The 16,377-nt window shown below is 42.9% G+C and overlaps 1 protein-coding gene across 1 annotated transcript in view; it reads right to left on the reverse strand.

Annotated features, from left to right (window-relative positions):
- Window positions 1-3,723: 3,723 nt before the first annotated feature.
- Window positions 3,724-16,377, reverse strand: part of ANO8 (anoctamin 8) — an 84,567-nt gene continuing 71,913 nt past the window's right edge. Inside the window, 4 exon segments of the mRNA XM_032208397.1 lie at window positions 3,724-5,019; window positions 5,021-5,225; window positions 5,228-5,378; window positions 12,250-12,360. Coding sequence (XP_032064288.1) covers window positions 4,701-5,019; window positions 5,021-5,225; window positions 5,228-5,378; window positions 12,250-12,360 — 786 coding nt within the window. The 3' untranslated portion in view covers window positions 3,724-4,700.

The raw sequence follows: 16,377 nt of genomic DNA on the forward strand, positions 1-16,377 counted from the left end.
GAGTCTTGGAGTCATGAGCCAATTAATCAATCTAATTGTCTCCTGCAAACTCCACTCTCCTTTCACTCCTCTTTTATTTCCTCTGGGAGGGGCCATTCATCGTCCACCCGTGGCCTTACTCCCAAGTCAACCCTGTTCTTTAGCTGCTCCCTTCATCTGGCAACTCTGCACATGCGCACAATGGAACAGGCTCCAGCTGTTCATCTGCCTCACTGATGTCTGACTCTGAAGGCAGCTGATTACTGGCATACGCCTTTGGGCCCCTCTCTGCCTCCGACACAGAGCCCTCATCAGAGCCTTCCCCTGACTCCAGAACTGGCCCATGTTCCTCCTCACTGTCCGAATCTGCTGCCAGTTCCACTGGCTGCTGGTGGGCCACAGCAGGCCCTTATAGTCACAATTTATATAATCAATATATAGGGATATGCTGAATAAATCAAATTTGATAGGTTTCAGATTAGCCGCCCAGAGTCGCTTGGGTATGAGATGGGCGACGTATACATTAAACGAGATCCTCAAATCTCCTTATAATGTATCCTCTGAGTGCAGCAAAAGTTATGGGTTGAGTGCCTTGTGTAAATAAATGCTGAAGAAGCTGCTGGTGTCTGCCCCTCCCTACCCGACTTTTTATTCCTTTTGTTGAAATATAACTTTATTGCATTTCTGCCAAATTTACAAAAATATGACAAAAATAACTTAAAAAGAAAATTGAGATTCTCCCACCCTCCTTTGTCTCCTTGCTCAAGTCACAGAAATAAATTAGAATGCAGCAAATCAATAACTTAAAAAAAAATAGTCCCCTTTGCTTTCCTCCCATTAAAAAAAAAAAAAATCCCCTCTGGCACAGTGAATTGCTCAGGAGAGTAAGACATTAAAGAGACCAGTGCTTTTGTAGGTACTCTGAGGTCCATATCTGAGTGTGGGTCTGGGGTGCTGCAGAATTGGAAGAGGGCGTGAGAGGAGGAGAAGGAAGCTTTCCTGCCCACCTCAAATCCCATCTGGCTTGGAGGGGTCTCGGTGTGTCCAAATCGTGCCTTTCTGTGAACTGCCCCCCCGTTTTGCTAAGCTTTGGTTGGCTGGGCATGGCAAATATGAATGAACACCGGCTGGGTCACTGGGGAAAACACCTTCTGTGGTTAGGCAATGAAGAAGCACGAGAATGGATTGATTATAACCGTTCAGCAGAATGAAAGTGGCCCGTTTTGAGCTGCTAGGGAATGACACGCAAGCAGGTTAAGTCCACCAAGAGAAGAGAAATAATTCTTGGTGTCACAGCTAAGAGCTGCGAGTGGGGTCGATTCTCTTCTGCCCACTTGATAGAAGACAGAAAAGCCACGTTGAAAACAACCCACACGTGTCCCGGACGAGTCCAAGCAAGCCAGCATACCAGTCTTTCTCTCCTGGTTTTATTTCCTTGGCACCCATCGAATGGAGCTGGCATCCAGCAATGAACTTGGTAGCTGCTAGCGTTGTGTTATTGCTCTTGCGAAACAGCTTGAAAGTGATGCCACCGCAAAAAAAGAGAGAGAGAGAGAGAGAAAAAGCTTTGAGCATCAAAGCCATGCAGGTCAGTCCCCCTTTTTGCCATTCTGGCGTGGGTGAAAATACGCTGGGCCAGCACTTGGCTTCACCATCCGGCAAAGGAGTGATTCAGAGGAGGAGAGGAGGCATCGGAGCTCCTTATTGAGTCCCCCCCCCTTTTTTTCCCTTGGAGGATTTAGTGGTCGAAAATCCTCTGAGGGGCTTTTTTTCAGGAACAGGCCAGAAAGGTGGCCAGCACCTGTTGGAAATCCCTCTTCCAACCTGATCACTGCAATGGCTTGTGAGGAGCAAATGTATTAGCAGCAGTCAGTTTATGTATTGCGGTGGGTGGCAAAGTGCTCCGGAGAAGGATGGGGTTGTGTATAGAAGACAAAGAGAAATCCCTTCCTTTAGAGAGTCACTTCTTTTCCATCCTGCAAAGCGCCCGACTCCTTTGGACTGGTAAAGAAAAGACAAAGCAGTTTTCCTTTAATTTTGGGGAAGTCGACAAAAAGCTTGAGATGCTGCCTCCGTAGATCTCTGGTGCTAAGCTTGCCGTTTCCCCGCTCACTTAAGTGGGGTGGGTGGGAAGCCAGAGGCCATGCCTGCTTTCTGCAACAGCCTTCCTGCCAACAAAACTACGCTCAGAGATTCTGCAAAGCTGGAAATCGAGGGATGCTGCTATTTTTGTCCGCTGGGGGTTCAATTGCCCTTTTTTTTTTAAAGGAACAAAAAAAAAAGACAGCAGGTCTTTTGACAGTGATTTGCATATTAAAAGCAGCTGCCAGATTAGAGGATTTCTCCCCCCCCCTATCCAGACCAGTTGTGAGAAATTTAGGCCAAAAGTACAAATCGACACTGCCTGATTAAACATGTTCTGCCCCACCCCATTTCCAAAGTGTTAGAACATCCCTGAAGGTGATAACTAGCTATTATCTACTTGGGGCAGATTAATGAGAAAATTCCATTCTCCCTATTTATTTCAATATGCATCCTGGCTTTTCTATCTTTTAGCTTGGGGGGGCTCAGCAACCCACCGCTCTGGAGCCGCATGTGGCTCTTTCATCCCTCTGCTGTGGCTCCCTGTTGCCAGTCGGTGCCACAATTTTGAGAGGAGCTTCCGGGTTTGGGGGTGGGGGGGCTGAAGCACGGCGCGCCAGGAGAAAACTCTATGGGAAGGGATGGGTTTTCCACTCGGCTCCACGATTGATAGGGCTTTCGGTTAGGACAGGTAGAGGAAAAGGGACACTTGCGCTAGGAAGAGACTCTATGGTGGGGGAACCGGACTTCCAGTCGGCTCCAGAATTGCACAGGGGGCTTCCGGTTAGGAACCTTTGTGGCTTTTTGAGTGTTTAGGGTTGCTGTCGCCTGTTTTAACTCAAACTCTTCCCTCTCAACTCAGCAAGTGGGCGCACCTAAATATTTAAAAAGCCAAGCGGGGCTGAACTGGTTAATATGGTTAATACTGATAAAGAATTGAGCAGGAAACCTCTGGTGTGGAGGTTAGGCGTGGAATCTGACATGAGTTCTTTCAGAAGGCAGCAGCAGTAGTCAACTCTTCCCTATTCTGGCAAGGCCAGCTGCGTGGATTTCTCATTGAAGTCACTTAAAAAATCAGCTCAATTTACAGGTGATCCTTGCCTTACAACCATTCATTTAAGAACTGTTCAAAATTATGGCACTGGAAAAAGTGACTCGTAACCAGCCATTACACTTAGGGCTGTTGTAGCTGCCTTGTAGTCACTTGTGCACTTGGCAAAGACCATCTACTCACGACAGTTGCTGTGTCCCACAAGATTATGTGATCACTTGTGACCTTCACAGAGGGTTACCAACAGGCAAAGTTAATTGGGGGAGGGGAGACACGGGACATGCCAGATTCGCTTAGCAGTTGTGCGATTTCCTGGATGACCATGGCAAAAGGTGATAAAATAGGGCGCGACTCACTTAATGACCATATATCACTTACTGATGGAATTTCCAATCCCAATGTGACTGTAAGTTGAGGACTACTATATCTGTTTTTCCCCATTAAGCGGCAAATGGAGAAAAATTTCCTTGGCGCAGCTTGTCACAGGTCAAGGTCCTTGTTGCAAATATATATATATATATATATATATATATATATATATATATATATATATATATATATATATATATATATATATATATATATATATATATATATACTTGTCTCAAAAACAAAAAAATTTTTTGGGGGGTTGGATCGACTGATGTAGCTTCTGAATCGTGTCTCAGAAACGTGAAAGTCACTGTGGGTTTTTTTTTGTTCAGTTTTAGTGCAAGAGATGTCAATCATGCATGGACAATGGTTCCAACCTTCCCCCTCCCCTTCCAGCCTCCTGAAAATCATGTGCTTTGCTGCCCCACGAGGCTGTTCTTCAAGCAGAAATGGGGGCTGTGTGGGGATCACCTATGATTTAAATGGAAGGAGGGGAAAGTAAATGCAAAGCTTCCCCCCCATCCGATTCTAGTTATTTGTGGCTCTCTTCGAAATATTTACATCCAAGGAAAAGGCTACACTAGCTATGGCTGAAATTCTATCTAATACCTGAAGCATAACTGGAGGGAAAGTAAAAACACTCCGATGAAGATTAATGGCGTTTTCAAAAGGTTTGTGACTTCTTAAACAAGAAATTGCACCAAGGTTTGTTTTTTTTGCAGTCTTGTCCATCCCTGTTAAAGAGGGAGAAGCATCTGGGAATTATGTGGGTTCAAATTTAGAAAATTAGTTTGAGCCAGGATGCTTCCTGGCCCAAGCTCTAATAAAATGAGGGGGAAAGACACGTAACACAACCTGTTAAAGGTTAGTTGAAGTCCCCTCTACCTTCCGCTTCGTATCCTTCACTTCTAACTTGCAATGCTTTTTTTCTTATTCTTGGGGCGTTCTTGGTTGAACATCTGACTTAGATCAATAACCACCAATATCAGAACTGGATCTCCGGGTTGAAGCCATCAAAACCTCCCTCGAACCACCTTCAACTTTCTTTTCCCCAGTGTAGATCTCTGGAAGGATTGCCCTGAAATTGCTGGGAAAAGGATTGATAGACCAAGCAGAACACTCCCAACTCAACGCAGAGGCTGCCCCAATCCTGCTTGAGGAACCAACCAGCAACCCACGCCTTCCTCTTCCTCCCTCTTTCCCGGCTCTCAACACTCTAACAATCTTGGTTAGAGTTTGTGGCTCGGCCCCTCCTCCTCCACCACCATGGTTCGGATCTCCAGGTCCTCAGACACTTCCTCATCTGCCAACCCGTTGAGATGTGATCTGCTGGCCAAAGGCTTTCGCCTGCATCTGCCGAAGGGCCGGGCCGTGGCGGGGATGGTGCCCCATTGCCCCCTTCGGATTTGCTGAAGTTGAATAGTTTGCTGGGGTTGAAAGGCTTAGTGGGTGACTGCACCTTCTCAGTGTTGGCTTCCCGTTTTGTCTCTGGGGACTTAAGGAACTTGAAACTAAGGAACCCAGGTAGTTTGTATCAGTACTAGTGGGGACTGGGGTGAACGGGCCGTCCCAGTGCCAGCTGCCCCCGTGCTCCCTGATAAAAACTTGCCCTGTAGAGGGATGATCTGCTTGAGTTTCAGGACGTTGTTGGTGGCCAGGAGGGAGCTGGGCCGTTTGAGTTTCTCGGATCCGTGGCTCGACCCTCCTGAGCCCTTCCTTTGGGCTGACTCTTCTCGTGTCCAGGATCCTGCCCACCACCATTAGCCTTGCCTTCCTCCCGGCTGCTCTCACGTTCTTTCCGGGCATGATATTCGGCGTGGCGCTGACGCTCCTCTTCCTCCCGTTTACGACGCTGTTGTTGTTGGAAGTGGTGCTGGGCCTGTCGCTCGTGCTTCTGGGGAGGAATAACGATACAAGGATTAATTATCTTACCAATAGGGAACTGGAGGCTAATACATATGCAGAAACTGGGTATGTCTAGTTTAATGAAAAGAAGGACTAGGGGTGACAAGATAGCAGTGTTCCGATATCTCAGGGGTTGCCCCAAAGAAGAAGGAGTTAAACTATTCACCAAAGCACCTGAGGGCAGGACAAGAAGCAATGGGTGGAAACTGATCAAGGAGAGAAGCAACTTAGAACTGAGGAGAAATTTCCTGATCGTTAGAACAATTAATAAGTGGAACAATTGCCTCCAGAAGTTCTGAATGCTCCAACACTGGAAGTCTTTAAGAAGATATTGGATATCCATTTGTCTAAAGTGATGTAGGGTTTCCTGCCTAAGCAGGAGGTTGGACTAGAAGAGCTCCAAGGCCCCTTCCAACTCTGTTATTCTATTCTATTCTATTCTATTCTATTCTATTCTATTCTATTCTATTCTATTCTATTCCATTCCATTCCATTGTAGCTTCCCACACCTTCCCCTTTCTCCCCTGAAGAGTCTGTCCTTTTTCACACACCTTTCTCTATCACAGTGTTTCTCAACCTTGGCAACCTTCTCAACATAGCTGTCTGGGGAATTCTGGGAGTTGAAGTCCACAGGACTTAAAGTCACCAAGGTTGAGAAACACTGCTCTATCACCTTTATTTTTTAATACAGGTGGTCCTCGACTTACAGCAGTTCATTTAGTGATCTTTCAAAGTTACGATGGCACTGAAAAAGGTGACTTATGACCGTTTTTCACACTTACAACCAATTTGGCATCAAGATTTGGATGCTCAAGATTTGGATGCTCGACAACTAATTCACATTTATGACAGTTGCCGGGTTCCTGGGTCAGGATTCCCTTTTGCAACCTTCTGACAAGCAAAGTCAGTGGGGAAGCCAGATTCACTTAAGAACTGTGACAAGAAAAGTAGTAAAATGGGGCAAAATTCACTTATCCATTGTGTCAGGTGTGCCTCCTTCAAAACCCAAGAAAGGAAACTCCGAACTGCATGGTTTTAGAGAAAAGGTATTTTTACTGGATATGAAGGGATAGCAGCAAAAGAAAAGCAAGATCTGAAGCTAAAGGAACAAAAATTACCATATTTTTCAGACTATAAGATGCACCGGGGTATAAGACACACCAAGATTTCGAAGAGGTAAGGAAGGAAAAAAAAAAGCTTTTGCCTTCCCTCAGCTCCCAGCAGCACTCTGCAGGCTTCAGGAGGGCTGAGGGAAGGCAAAAAAGCCTCCGTTTTTGTGAAAAATGGCCTGTTTTTCGCCAAAATGGGGGCATTTTTGCCTTGCCCCAGCCCTGTTGAAGCCTACAGAGGGTTGCTGGGGGCTGGGGGAAGGCAAAAAAAACCCTCCATTTTTGCAAAAAACACATTGTTTTTCGCAAAAATGGGATGTGGGGACGGGGCTTCAGGAGGTCAAAAATGGCTGTATTTGGTGTATAAGATGCACCAACATTTCCATGCTCTTTTGGGGGGGAAGGTGTGTCTTATACTCCGAAAAATACGGTATATATTGAAAGTATTCCAAAATCCCTCCCCCCAAGGACCCAGGCTGACTGCCCAATCCCCAGCCCCCATGGTGTCATATTGGGCTCATCTTCAGATGGCTTCATCCATCTGGTATTCTGGGACGGTTGAATTTGACTGGGCATAAGGGCTCCTCTCCCCCCGGTTACTATGGCAGCCAATAGCAAGCAAGCAAGCCAAATAGAGGCTGATGCAATGTCTCACTTAGTGACAGAAATTTTGGGCTCAATTGTGATTGTAAGTCGAAGACTGCCTGTACGGGTCGTCTGTAGGCATGTTTGCTAAGCGAGGCAGGTTAAGTGAATTTTGCCCCATTTAATGCCTTTTCTTGTCCCAGTTGTTAAGTGAATTACTGCACTTGTCAAATTAGTAACATGGTTGTTAAGTGAAGCTGGCTTCCCCATTAACTTTGCTTGTCAGAAGGTTGCAAAAGGGGATCACGTGACACCCCCCTCCCCAAGGGAAACTGCAACCGTCATAAATAAGATTCAGTTGTTCAAGCATTTGAATTTTGATCACATGACCATGGGAATGCTACAATGGTTGTATATATGAAAAATGGTCATAAGTTACTTTTTTCAGTGCCATGAAAAGTTCAAATTGTCGCTAAATGAACTGTTGTAAATCAAGGAGTATCTGTAATAAACTATCATCCCTAAAGATGATCTGGTGGGGCAGGGATGTACACTCTGAAAAATAGCATGCACCATCCTATAAACTACCATTATGCTCTATACTTTGCTGCTTAAATCAAATGTAATGATGGGTAATTTGCAAATATGTAAATGGAATTATTGGGGAGTGGGAACAGCTAGTTGCAAAATACTACAGGAGTGGAAGAGATTCTTTTCATTTGAGACAACTGGGAGGTAATATCCCTTTGGTCTGAGCCAGTTTAAAAGAGCAAAAGGATTGTAAGCCACCACCACCCCTCCGCCGCCCTTAGCTTACTCACTAGTAAATGGAGACTTAAGTACCCATTTCCAGTTTCCAGGAACTTTTTTAAAATAACAATTTTTTCCTTTCAATAAATCTAGATTCCTTTCCAAGAATCTAGCTTTTTATTATTATTTATTTCTTTGAATTTATTATCTGCCCAACTCCAATGGACTCAGACTAGCATACAAGTAATCCTTGATTTACATTTGACCTGGGTACTTGAGAGACCGCCTGCTGCCAATTACCTCCAACAGACCTATTAGATCCCACAGATTAGGCCTCCTCCGAATTCCATCTACTGGCCAATGCCGATTGGCTACCATCAGGAGGAGGGCCTTCTCTGTGGCTGCTCCGGCCCTCTGGAACGAGCTCCCCGTGGAGATTCGGACCCTCGCCACCCTTCAGGCTTTCCGCAAAGCCCTTAAAACCTGGTTGTTCCGACAGGCCTGGGGCTGACAGGTGCCCCGCCCCCGCTCGAATTGTGTAGTTGTTGAGTGCCTTTTAAATTGTTTGTAGTTGTTTGTCCGTTGTCTTTCCCTCCTGTTTGTATTCCCCCCCCTACTTTGGTTTGTAAGCCGCCCTGAGTCCCTCTGGGAATAGGGCGGCATAGAAATGCAATAAATACAAATACAAATACAACAGTTCATAATAGTGATCTTTGAAGTTACAATGGAACAGAAAAAACATATGACTGTTTTTCACACTTACAACCATTGCAGTATCTCCATGGTCACATGATCAAAACTCAGACATTTGGCAACTGGTTCATATTTATGATGGTTGCCTTGTCCCAGAGTCATATGATCCACTGTTGTGACCTTCTGACTGGCAAAGTCAATGGGAAAGCCAGCTTCACTTAACAACCGTATTACTAACTCAACAACTGCAGTGATTCACTTAACAACTGTGGTGAGAAAGGTCATAAAATGGGGAAAAACTCACTTAACAATTGTCTCACTTAGCAACAGGAATTTTGGACTCGATTGTGGCTGTAGGTCGAGGATTACTTGAACTTGTACTTGAAAAACCATAACGAAACAGCTTAAAAACACTTAACCCCGGTCCTGCTGGAGGAGCTGATGTCACAATGACACAGCGTGCAATCTTGGAGCTCCAAGATCACAGTCGATACTTTTGCCACTGGACAGTCCTTCTGGACCTAAATTGTCCCGAAGAGCTGGAGATAGGGAAGAGTACATCCTGCTGATCTCAGGGACACCGCAAAGTCCCTGATTGATCCAGGAGAATCTCTTTTGGCCAGCGACAAAAGTGCAGCAATTGAAGCTGCTGAAGTTGGGACAGCTCCGGAATGGGAGGAAAACAGAAAGAGAAAGTGTGTCCATCTAGTGAGGAAATCTTATTATTATAAAAGAGATTTCCCCCCCAAAAAATTAAAACTAAATTAAATTTGAAAACAGAAGAGAACAAGCGGTGAAATTAAGCTACATTAGACAGTGCATTATCCTTTTTTAAAATTTTCTTTTACGGATGGAACTTTTGCAAATGTTTCCTATTCTTTAAATTGAACGGATTAATTTTTCTTCTATTACTTTTTATATTCTGTTTTTATACCTATGGAATAAAATCTTTTTCCTTATTTTTATAATTCTGGATTGGATGGTTTATTTTCTTTTGCTCCATTTAAGAATTTTGTTTTCTTTAAGCCTGGAATATAAAGAAGATATAAAAGGAATACAAAGAGGACTGTAATAACAGAGGGAAAGAAAGTAATATTGCTACTTGGAGGCTGGAGGCTTGGAAAGCTTGGAAATATTGTCTATTCTTTTTTCTCTTTGATAATTTGATTTTGCATTTCAAGGTTCCTCAGCTTGTTTACAGAGAGTGATAGTGAGAAGAGCATGGCACAACATGAAAAAGAAACTTTAACATTGCAAAAGATTATGTTTGAAATTCAAAAATTATTAGAAGTAACTAATTGAGAATTGAGAAGAGATTAGAGAACATAGATCTTAGAACAGCAAAATTTGATGGAAAAATTGAGGATGTTCATCAAATGAAAAAAGGGGAGGTCAGAGTTCTAAAAACTGAAGGAAAAAATAAAGAGACAAGAAAATTGTTGATACTGACGATACTGATGAACTGAGAGTGGTTGGAAATGGAAAGAGTGGAATATGGAAAGAGGAGATAGATGGACTGGAGCTCTACCCCAGATCTCAAAGTATAGAAGAAGAAAAGAGAGAAGAATGGATGGAACTAAGGAGAGAAATTTTGTCAGAAGCACTAGTGATAACCAAAGATAAGCTGATCGAAGAAGCAGATGGAGAGTTTTGAGCTTATACAAGATATGCAATAAGCAATAAGTTGCGAAGAGAAGTCCATACAAAACTTAACCAGAATATTAATGCCACAAATGGCAAGAGACATAAGACAGCACTATTCCTGGAAAGACACAGGTTGATATAATGAAAGCTTATAATAAAAATTAAGTCAATTTAGTTAAATTTAGAGCATCATGTATAAAATGAAGTGATAATGGATACAGTTAAATAATTGATTGATAATGAAAATAATGCATATATATATATATATATATATATATATATATATATGTGTGTGTGTGTGTGTGTGTGTGTGTGTGTGTGTGTGTGTGTTTTTATTTGTGCTGATAAATCAGCACAAATAAAAAAACACAAATATAACAAAGGCAACAGTAAAAATGTTGGGTTTCTGTCGTGATGGACTCTTGTGACGAGCCGATTGACAGATGATGGAAGCAGTTAGCTTCCTCCCATAATTGAGGCTTACCAGGGGTTGTAAAATCATATATATATATATATATATATATATATATATATATATATATATATATATATATATATATATATATATATATATATATATATATATATATGTTTGATAAGAGGAAATTTGATATAAATTGCAAATGGGGACTACGAAAGGAGGTTCAGAAACTCTGTTATTAAATATAACCAATTTTTATATAGAACATGTTATAAAGATGTAATGTTATTGGATGATACTGAGAATAGCTAATGGAATGCCATTATGTGGTCTTGCTTTAAATTTGAAATATTTTATATAAAAGGATGCAAAAACAATTATAGTCAAATGAAGGTTGAGATATGATGATACTAATATATATAAATATACTTGATTTAAAATGTATGATTAAATATGAATTGTAGGTGATGACTGTGGAAGGGATGCATGGAAGTTTCTGTAACCAATTGACACACTTTCTACAATTTGTAATGGAAGATGGTTTTGTGGTGTTTTTGTGTGTGTGTGTTTTGTCTGTGTTTATTCAAAAATAAAAAAAATTCTATTAAAAAAAACACTTAACCCAAATGGATAACCAGACTAAAGTAATCTTAAAAGTAAAAATTCCCCTCGCATATATGTCCTAGTCGTTCCCCACTCTAGGGGACGGTGTTCATCTCCGTTTCAAAGCCAAAGAGCCACAGAGCTGTCAGAAGATGTCTCCATGGTCATGTGGCCAGCATAACTAAACATCAAAGGTGCATGAAACACTGTTATTTTCCCACCAAAGGTGGTTCCTATTTTTTCTACTTGCAATTTTTAAAGTTCTTTCGAACTGCTAGGTTGGCAGAAGCTGGGACAAGTAACGGGAGCTCACTCCGTTATGCGGTGCTAGGCATTCAAACCGCTGAACTGCCAATCTTTCTGATCGACAAGCCACTGAGCCACCGCATCCCTTTAAATAACATTATGGATGACAAAAGTCAAATAGGGATCCTAGACAAACCTCAGATCTGGAGCTAAAGCTAGGCTTTCAGAGAGGGGGAGGGCAGCCCTTATTACTATAGGATGCTGCTCCAGAGGATGGGGTTTTCTTGACTGCAAGTTCCTGTTGAGGTGGGACAGCAACACTTTGCACTAAATGCAATATAAAAGCTCTAAAAAACGGAACTCAGGTTGGCCTTGTAAGATAGGCTGGTATTAAGCTTGCAAGTTACCTAATGGTGAGCCAATGTGTATTTACAATGCGTGTCCTGGACTTATGACCAAGATTTCTATTGCTAAGCCAGACAGTTAAGTGAGTTGTGCCCCATTTTACAACTTCTGCCATAGCTCTTAAGCCAATCATTGCAGCCTTAAATGCATCATGTGGTTATTAAACTTTCCCCATTGACTCTGTTTGTCAGAAGCCAGCTAGGAAGGTTACAAGTGGTGATCGTATGACTCTGGGACACTACCACTGTCGTAGGTACAGGCTAAGTGTATACACTGCTCATACTGGTTACTCCCTTCAGTTGTAACTTGGAATGGGCACTAAATGAATGGCTGTAAATTGAGGACTACCTGTATTTAAAAGAGAGAGAGAACTCCATGTTGTGCATCTCTCTTGTGAGACTCACCTTAAAGGCTTCCCGCCTCTGGTATTCAAGCTTGGCCATCTCTTCCGCAACCCAGGCCGGGACATCAGGAATTGCAACTTGGATGACATATTTGAGCAAAAGGGCAAAATGCTGCGGAGAGAAGAGAGACAGACTGTAAAGAGTAAGAAAGATGACTTTGACGGAGGTACAGAATAACAGAATAACAAGAGTGGGGAGAGACCCTGGAGGTCTTCTAGTCCAGACCCCTATTCAAGCAGGAGACCCTATACCAGGGGTCTGCAACCTTAAACATTCAAAGAGCCATTTGGATCTGTTTCCCACAGAAAACACCGGAGCCACAAACCTGGTGGGTGTGGCCAACTTGACATCACTCATTCCCAACCTGTCACATGTACCAGCCATTCCTACCCAGGTTTTGTGGCTCCTGATGTTTTCTGTACCTCTGTGTGTCTGTGGCTCCCGGTGTTTTCTGTACCTCTATGTATACATCTCCATCTCTCTCTCCCTCTCTCTCTCTCTCTCTCTCTCCCTCCCTCCCTCCCTCCCTCCCTCACACATCTCTCTCAGGCCAGGCAAGGAGTGACTGGAAGGGGAGGGTGAGGGGCGGGGCCAGCTGGTGATGGGTTCAGCCAACAGGGAGCCCAGAAGGGGGACTAAAGAGCCGCATGTGGCTCCGGAGCCACGAGTTGCCGATACCCTCCCTATAACATTCCAGACAAATGGCTGTCCAGTCTCTTTTTTAAAACCTCCAGTGATGAAACACAACTTCTGAAGGCAAGCTGTTCTACTGGTTTATTGTTCTCACTCTTACGAAGTTCTCCATATTTCCAGGTTGCTTCTCTCCTTGATTAGTTTCCATCAATTGCGTTTTCTAGTTCTGCCTTCAGGTGTTTTGGAAAATAGGCTGATCCTCCTCTTCTTGTGGCAGCCCCTCAAATATTGGAACACTGCTGTCATGTCACCCTTAGTCCTTCTTTTCATTAGGCTACACAAGGTCTGTCACCCAAATGGCCAGGGGCGAAACATAACTTATCATAGAAACTGGTGGAAAAGCCAAGAATTTTAGCTGCTAAAATACGTCCCCAAAATTTGGTTCAGCTTATCCAAAGATGGACTTATTCACAACTACCAGTATATACTGTAATTCTTTTAAAAAGTGCCTGTATATCTCTGCATTCCATATGTAATTATGATTAAAAGCTCATCTGTGGGTAACCTGGCCCTCATATTTTTAACCAAAATACTATGGGGGGGAAAGTGCCACCCATGAATAAGCCAACTTAAAAAATGTATGTATGTTTTCATCTTTATCATTGGCTTATCTACAGTTGGTATATTTTTCATGGTATGTTGGTTAAAAATGTGAGAGTTGGTTTATATGTAAACATGCATAGAAAGTCCAGCACAAACAGATCATATTTAGGCTTAGATTCTTCCCTAATTCACAGGAGTATAAGAAAGGGAGCGAGGTATAGAACCTATTTCAGTCTTGCAAAATTCTACTATAACAGTCAATCTCAACAAAGGAGTTTTAGCTTTTCTCTGGAGCTGATTACCTAGGCTGGTAGTGGAATGGACAGAAAGGGGCAGAAAGCAAGTTGTGTTCACACACACAACAATAGTAAAGGTTCCCCCGCACATATGTGCTAGTCTTTCCTGACTCTAGGGGGCAGTGCTCATTTCAGTTTCTAAGAAGGAAGAGCCAGCACTATCCGAAAACGTCTCCATAGTCATGTGGCCGGCATGACTAAATGCCGAAGATGTACGGAACACTATTACCTTCCCATCAAAGTGGTTCCTATTTTTTACATCCTTTCGAATTGCTAGGTTGGCAGAAGCTGGGACAAGTAACGGGAGCGCACTCCATTACGCGTGCTAGGTATTCGAACCGCTGAACTGCCGACCTTTCTGATCGACAAGCTCAGCGTCTTAGGCACTGAGCCACACAATACAGAACAACAGGTTCTGTCAGAAGAAATGTATTTTTGGAGGGAAGATAGAAAGTTGGAGGGTGGTGGAAGAAAGAGGTGTATGGAGAACGGAAGAGGTATATTGGGCTTTTATTTTCTGGGGCATTGTCGACAAGAGGAATTGATGCAATTACTGTTTAATACTGTATGGGGTATACATGTGAGTGTATGAAAATGAAAATAAAATATACTAAAACCTTTAGAAGAAATGTATTTTTTAAGATACTGTTACCAAACTAGAATCAAGAATTTTGTTCCATTATAAGAGAGGGTTTTTTTTTTACTTTTAACCTCATTTGTATATATAAAAATTTACATAGCAAAATGAGCTATAGGAAATAATAAAAATGCAAGGGCCCTTATGACAAAAGGTCATCAGACATTACCTGCAGATGCCATGGCCTCTGTTACACCTGTAACCAGAGAGAGTCCACATCCCTCCAAAATTGCTTCAATGGAAAATTATGTTTGTAATTTTTAATGGGCTGAAATTTGAAAGGTCTCAGACCTGACCTCTTTACATTTACCGTATTTTTTGGAGTATAAGATGCACTTCCCCCCAAAAAACAGGGTGAAAATTTGGGTGCATCATATACACCGAATGTCAACCACCCGCTGACCCCTACCCTTTGGCCTTGCCTCCCAGCAATTTGCCTCCTTGTAGCAAATAGCAAACAGCCTGCTTCAGCTTCAGCACAGCCTGATTAACACAAGCAGCTGATTGTCGGTTGGATCGGCCTCCTGACCATCAGCTGTTTCAGAATGCGGGGATTGCCATAGCCTATTGCCGCCACCATGTGCCCCATTTTTGTCCTCCACATCCCATTTTTGTCCTCTGCATGCCCCATTTTCCGCCCATTTCAATCCCTGCCACCCAGAACAGCCAGAAAATGGGGCGTGTGAAGGCCAAAAATGGGGTGTGCAGAGGCTAAAAACAGGATGTGGAGGCTGAAAATGGGGTGCGTGGAGGCAGCAAAAGGTTATGGCAATCCCTGCAGCCTGAAATAGCTGAGACCCGACAATCATCAACTTGTGCTAATCAGGCTATGCTGAAGCTGAAACTGAAATGGGGCTGTTTGTTGTTTGCCGTAAGGAGGCAAATTGATGGGCTGAAGAGGCAGATTCCCCTCCCCACGCCTTGTTTTCTTCCTCAAAAGCTAGGTGCGTCTTATACTCAGAAAAATACGGTAATTAATATCTGGTATCACTTGAGATCTTATACTAACTCAAAGTGAGACTGCTAAACTCAGATCTGGGCATAATGTGTAGTTCTGAGACAGGAAACAGATTGTTATTCAGCTGCTTCTAAGTCCTCGTGATGTAACAGATGTCACTTCAGCAGAGCTGTTCAGTAATCATTAGACTTTGAGGTCTTGTGAGATGAGTCACCAATGATGTTATTTAATCTTGCGGTCTTTTTTTGGCTTTTCTCCATTGCCTTCAATGCCTCCAGACATCATTGGATCCTTGCCAATGACTTGTCCTTTGCATGATATGTCCAAAGTATTCCCAAAGATACTTTCAGCTCCCACTTTCCAAGTTTTCTCCTAAGACCTGGCTCAGTGCCCAAGCACCAGGGTCAGGATGTCTCTGGGGATCTTGCAATGGACTGTAGTAAGGAGGTGGATCCCCAGGAGGGAGGGGAGGAGTAAGAGAGGCAATATTATGTGTGAGAGAAAGAGGATGAAGATAGCCTCTCCCTAATACAGGCAGCCCTCAACTTAAAACAGTTCATTTAGGGACCTTTCAAAGTTACATCATCATTTTTTTTAAAGTGAGTTATGACCATTTTTCACACAGCCATTGTGGCATCCCCATGGTCACATGATCAAAACTTAGCCGCTTGGCAACTGATTCATATTTATAATTATTGCAATGTCCCGGGGTTATATGATGACCTTCTGACATGCAAAGTCAATGGGGAAGTCATATTCATTGATCAGCTGTGTTCGTAACTCAACAATTGCAGTGATTCACTCAACAACTGTCGCAAGAAAGGTCATAAAATGGGGCAAAACTCAATGTCTCATTTAGCGACATAAATTTTGGGCTCAATTGTGGTCGTACAGTCGAGGACTACCTGTGGCTCACAGAGTATATTGCAGATGCAGATAGTGGAGTCTTCAGTCTGGTAAGATTTTTTTTTTGTCTATACGTGTAAAACAATAAAGAACTC

Source organism: Thamnophis elegans, chromosome 1 (assembly GCF_009769535.1).
Source record: "Thamnophis elegans isolate rThaEle1 chromosome 1, rThaEle1.pri, whole genome shotgun sequence".
Lineage (NCBI taxonomy): Eukaryota > Metazoa > Chordata > Lepidosauria > Squamata > Colubridae > Thamnophis > Thamnophis elegans.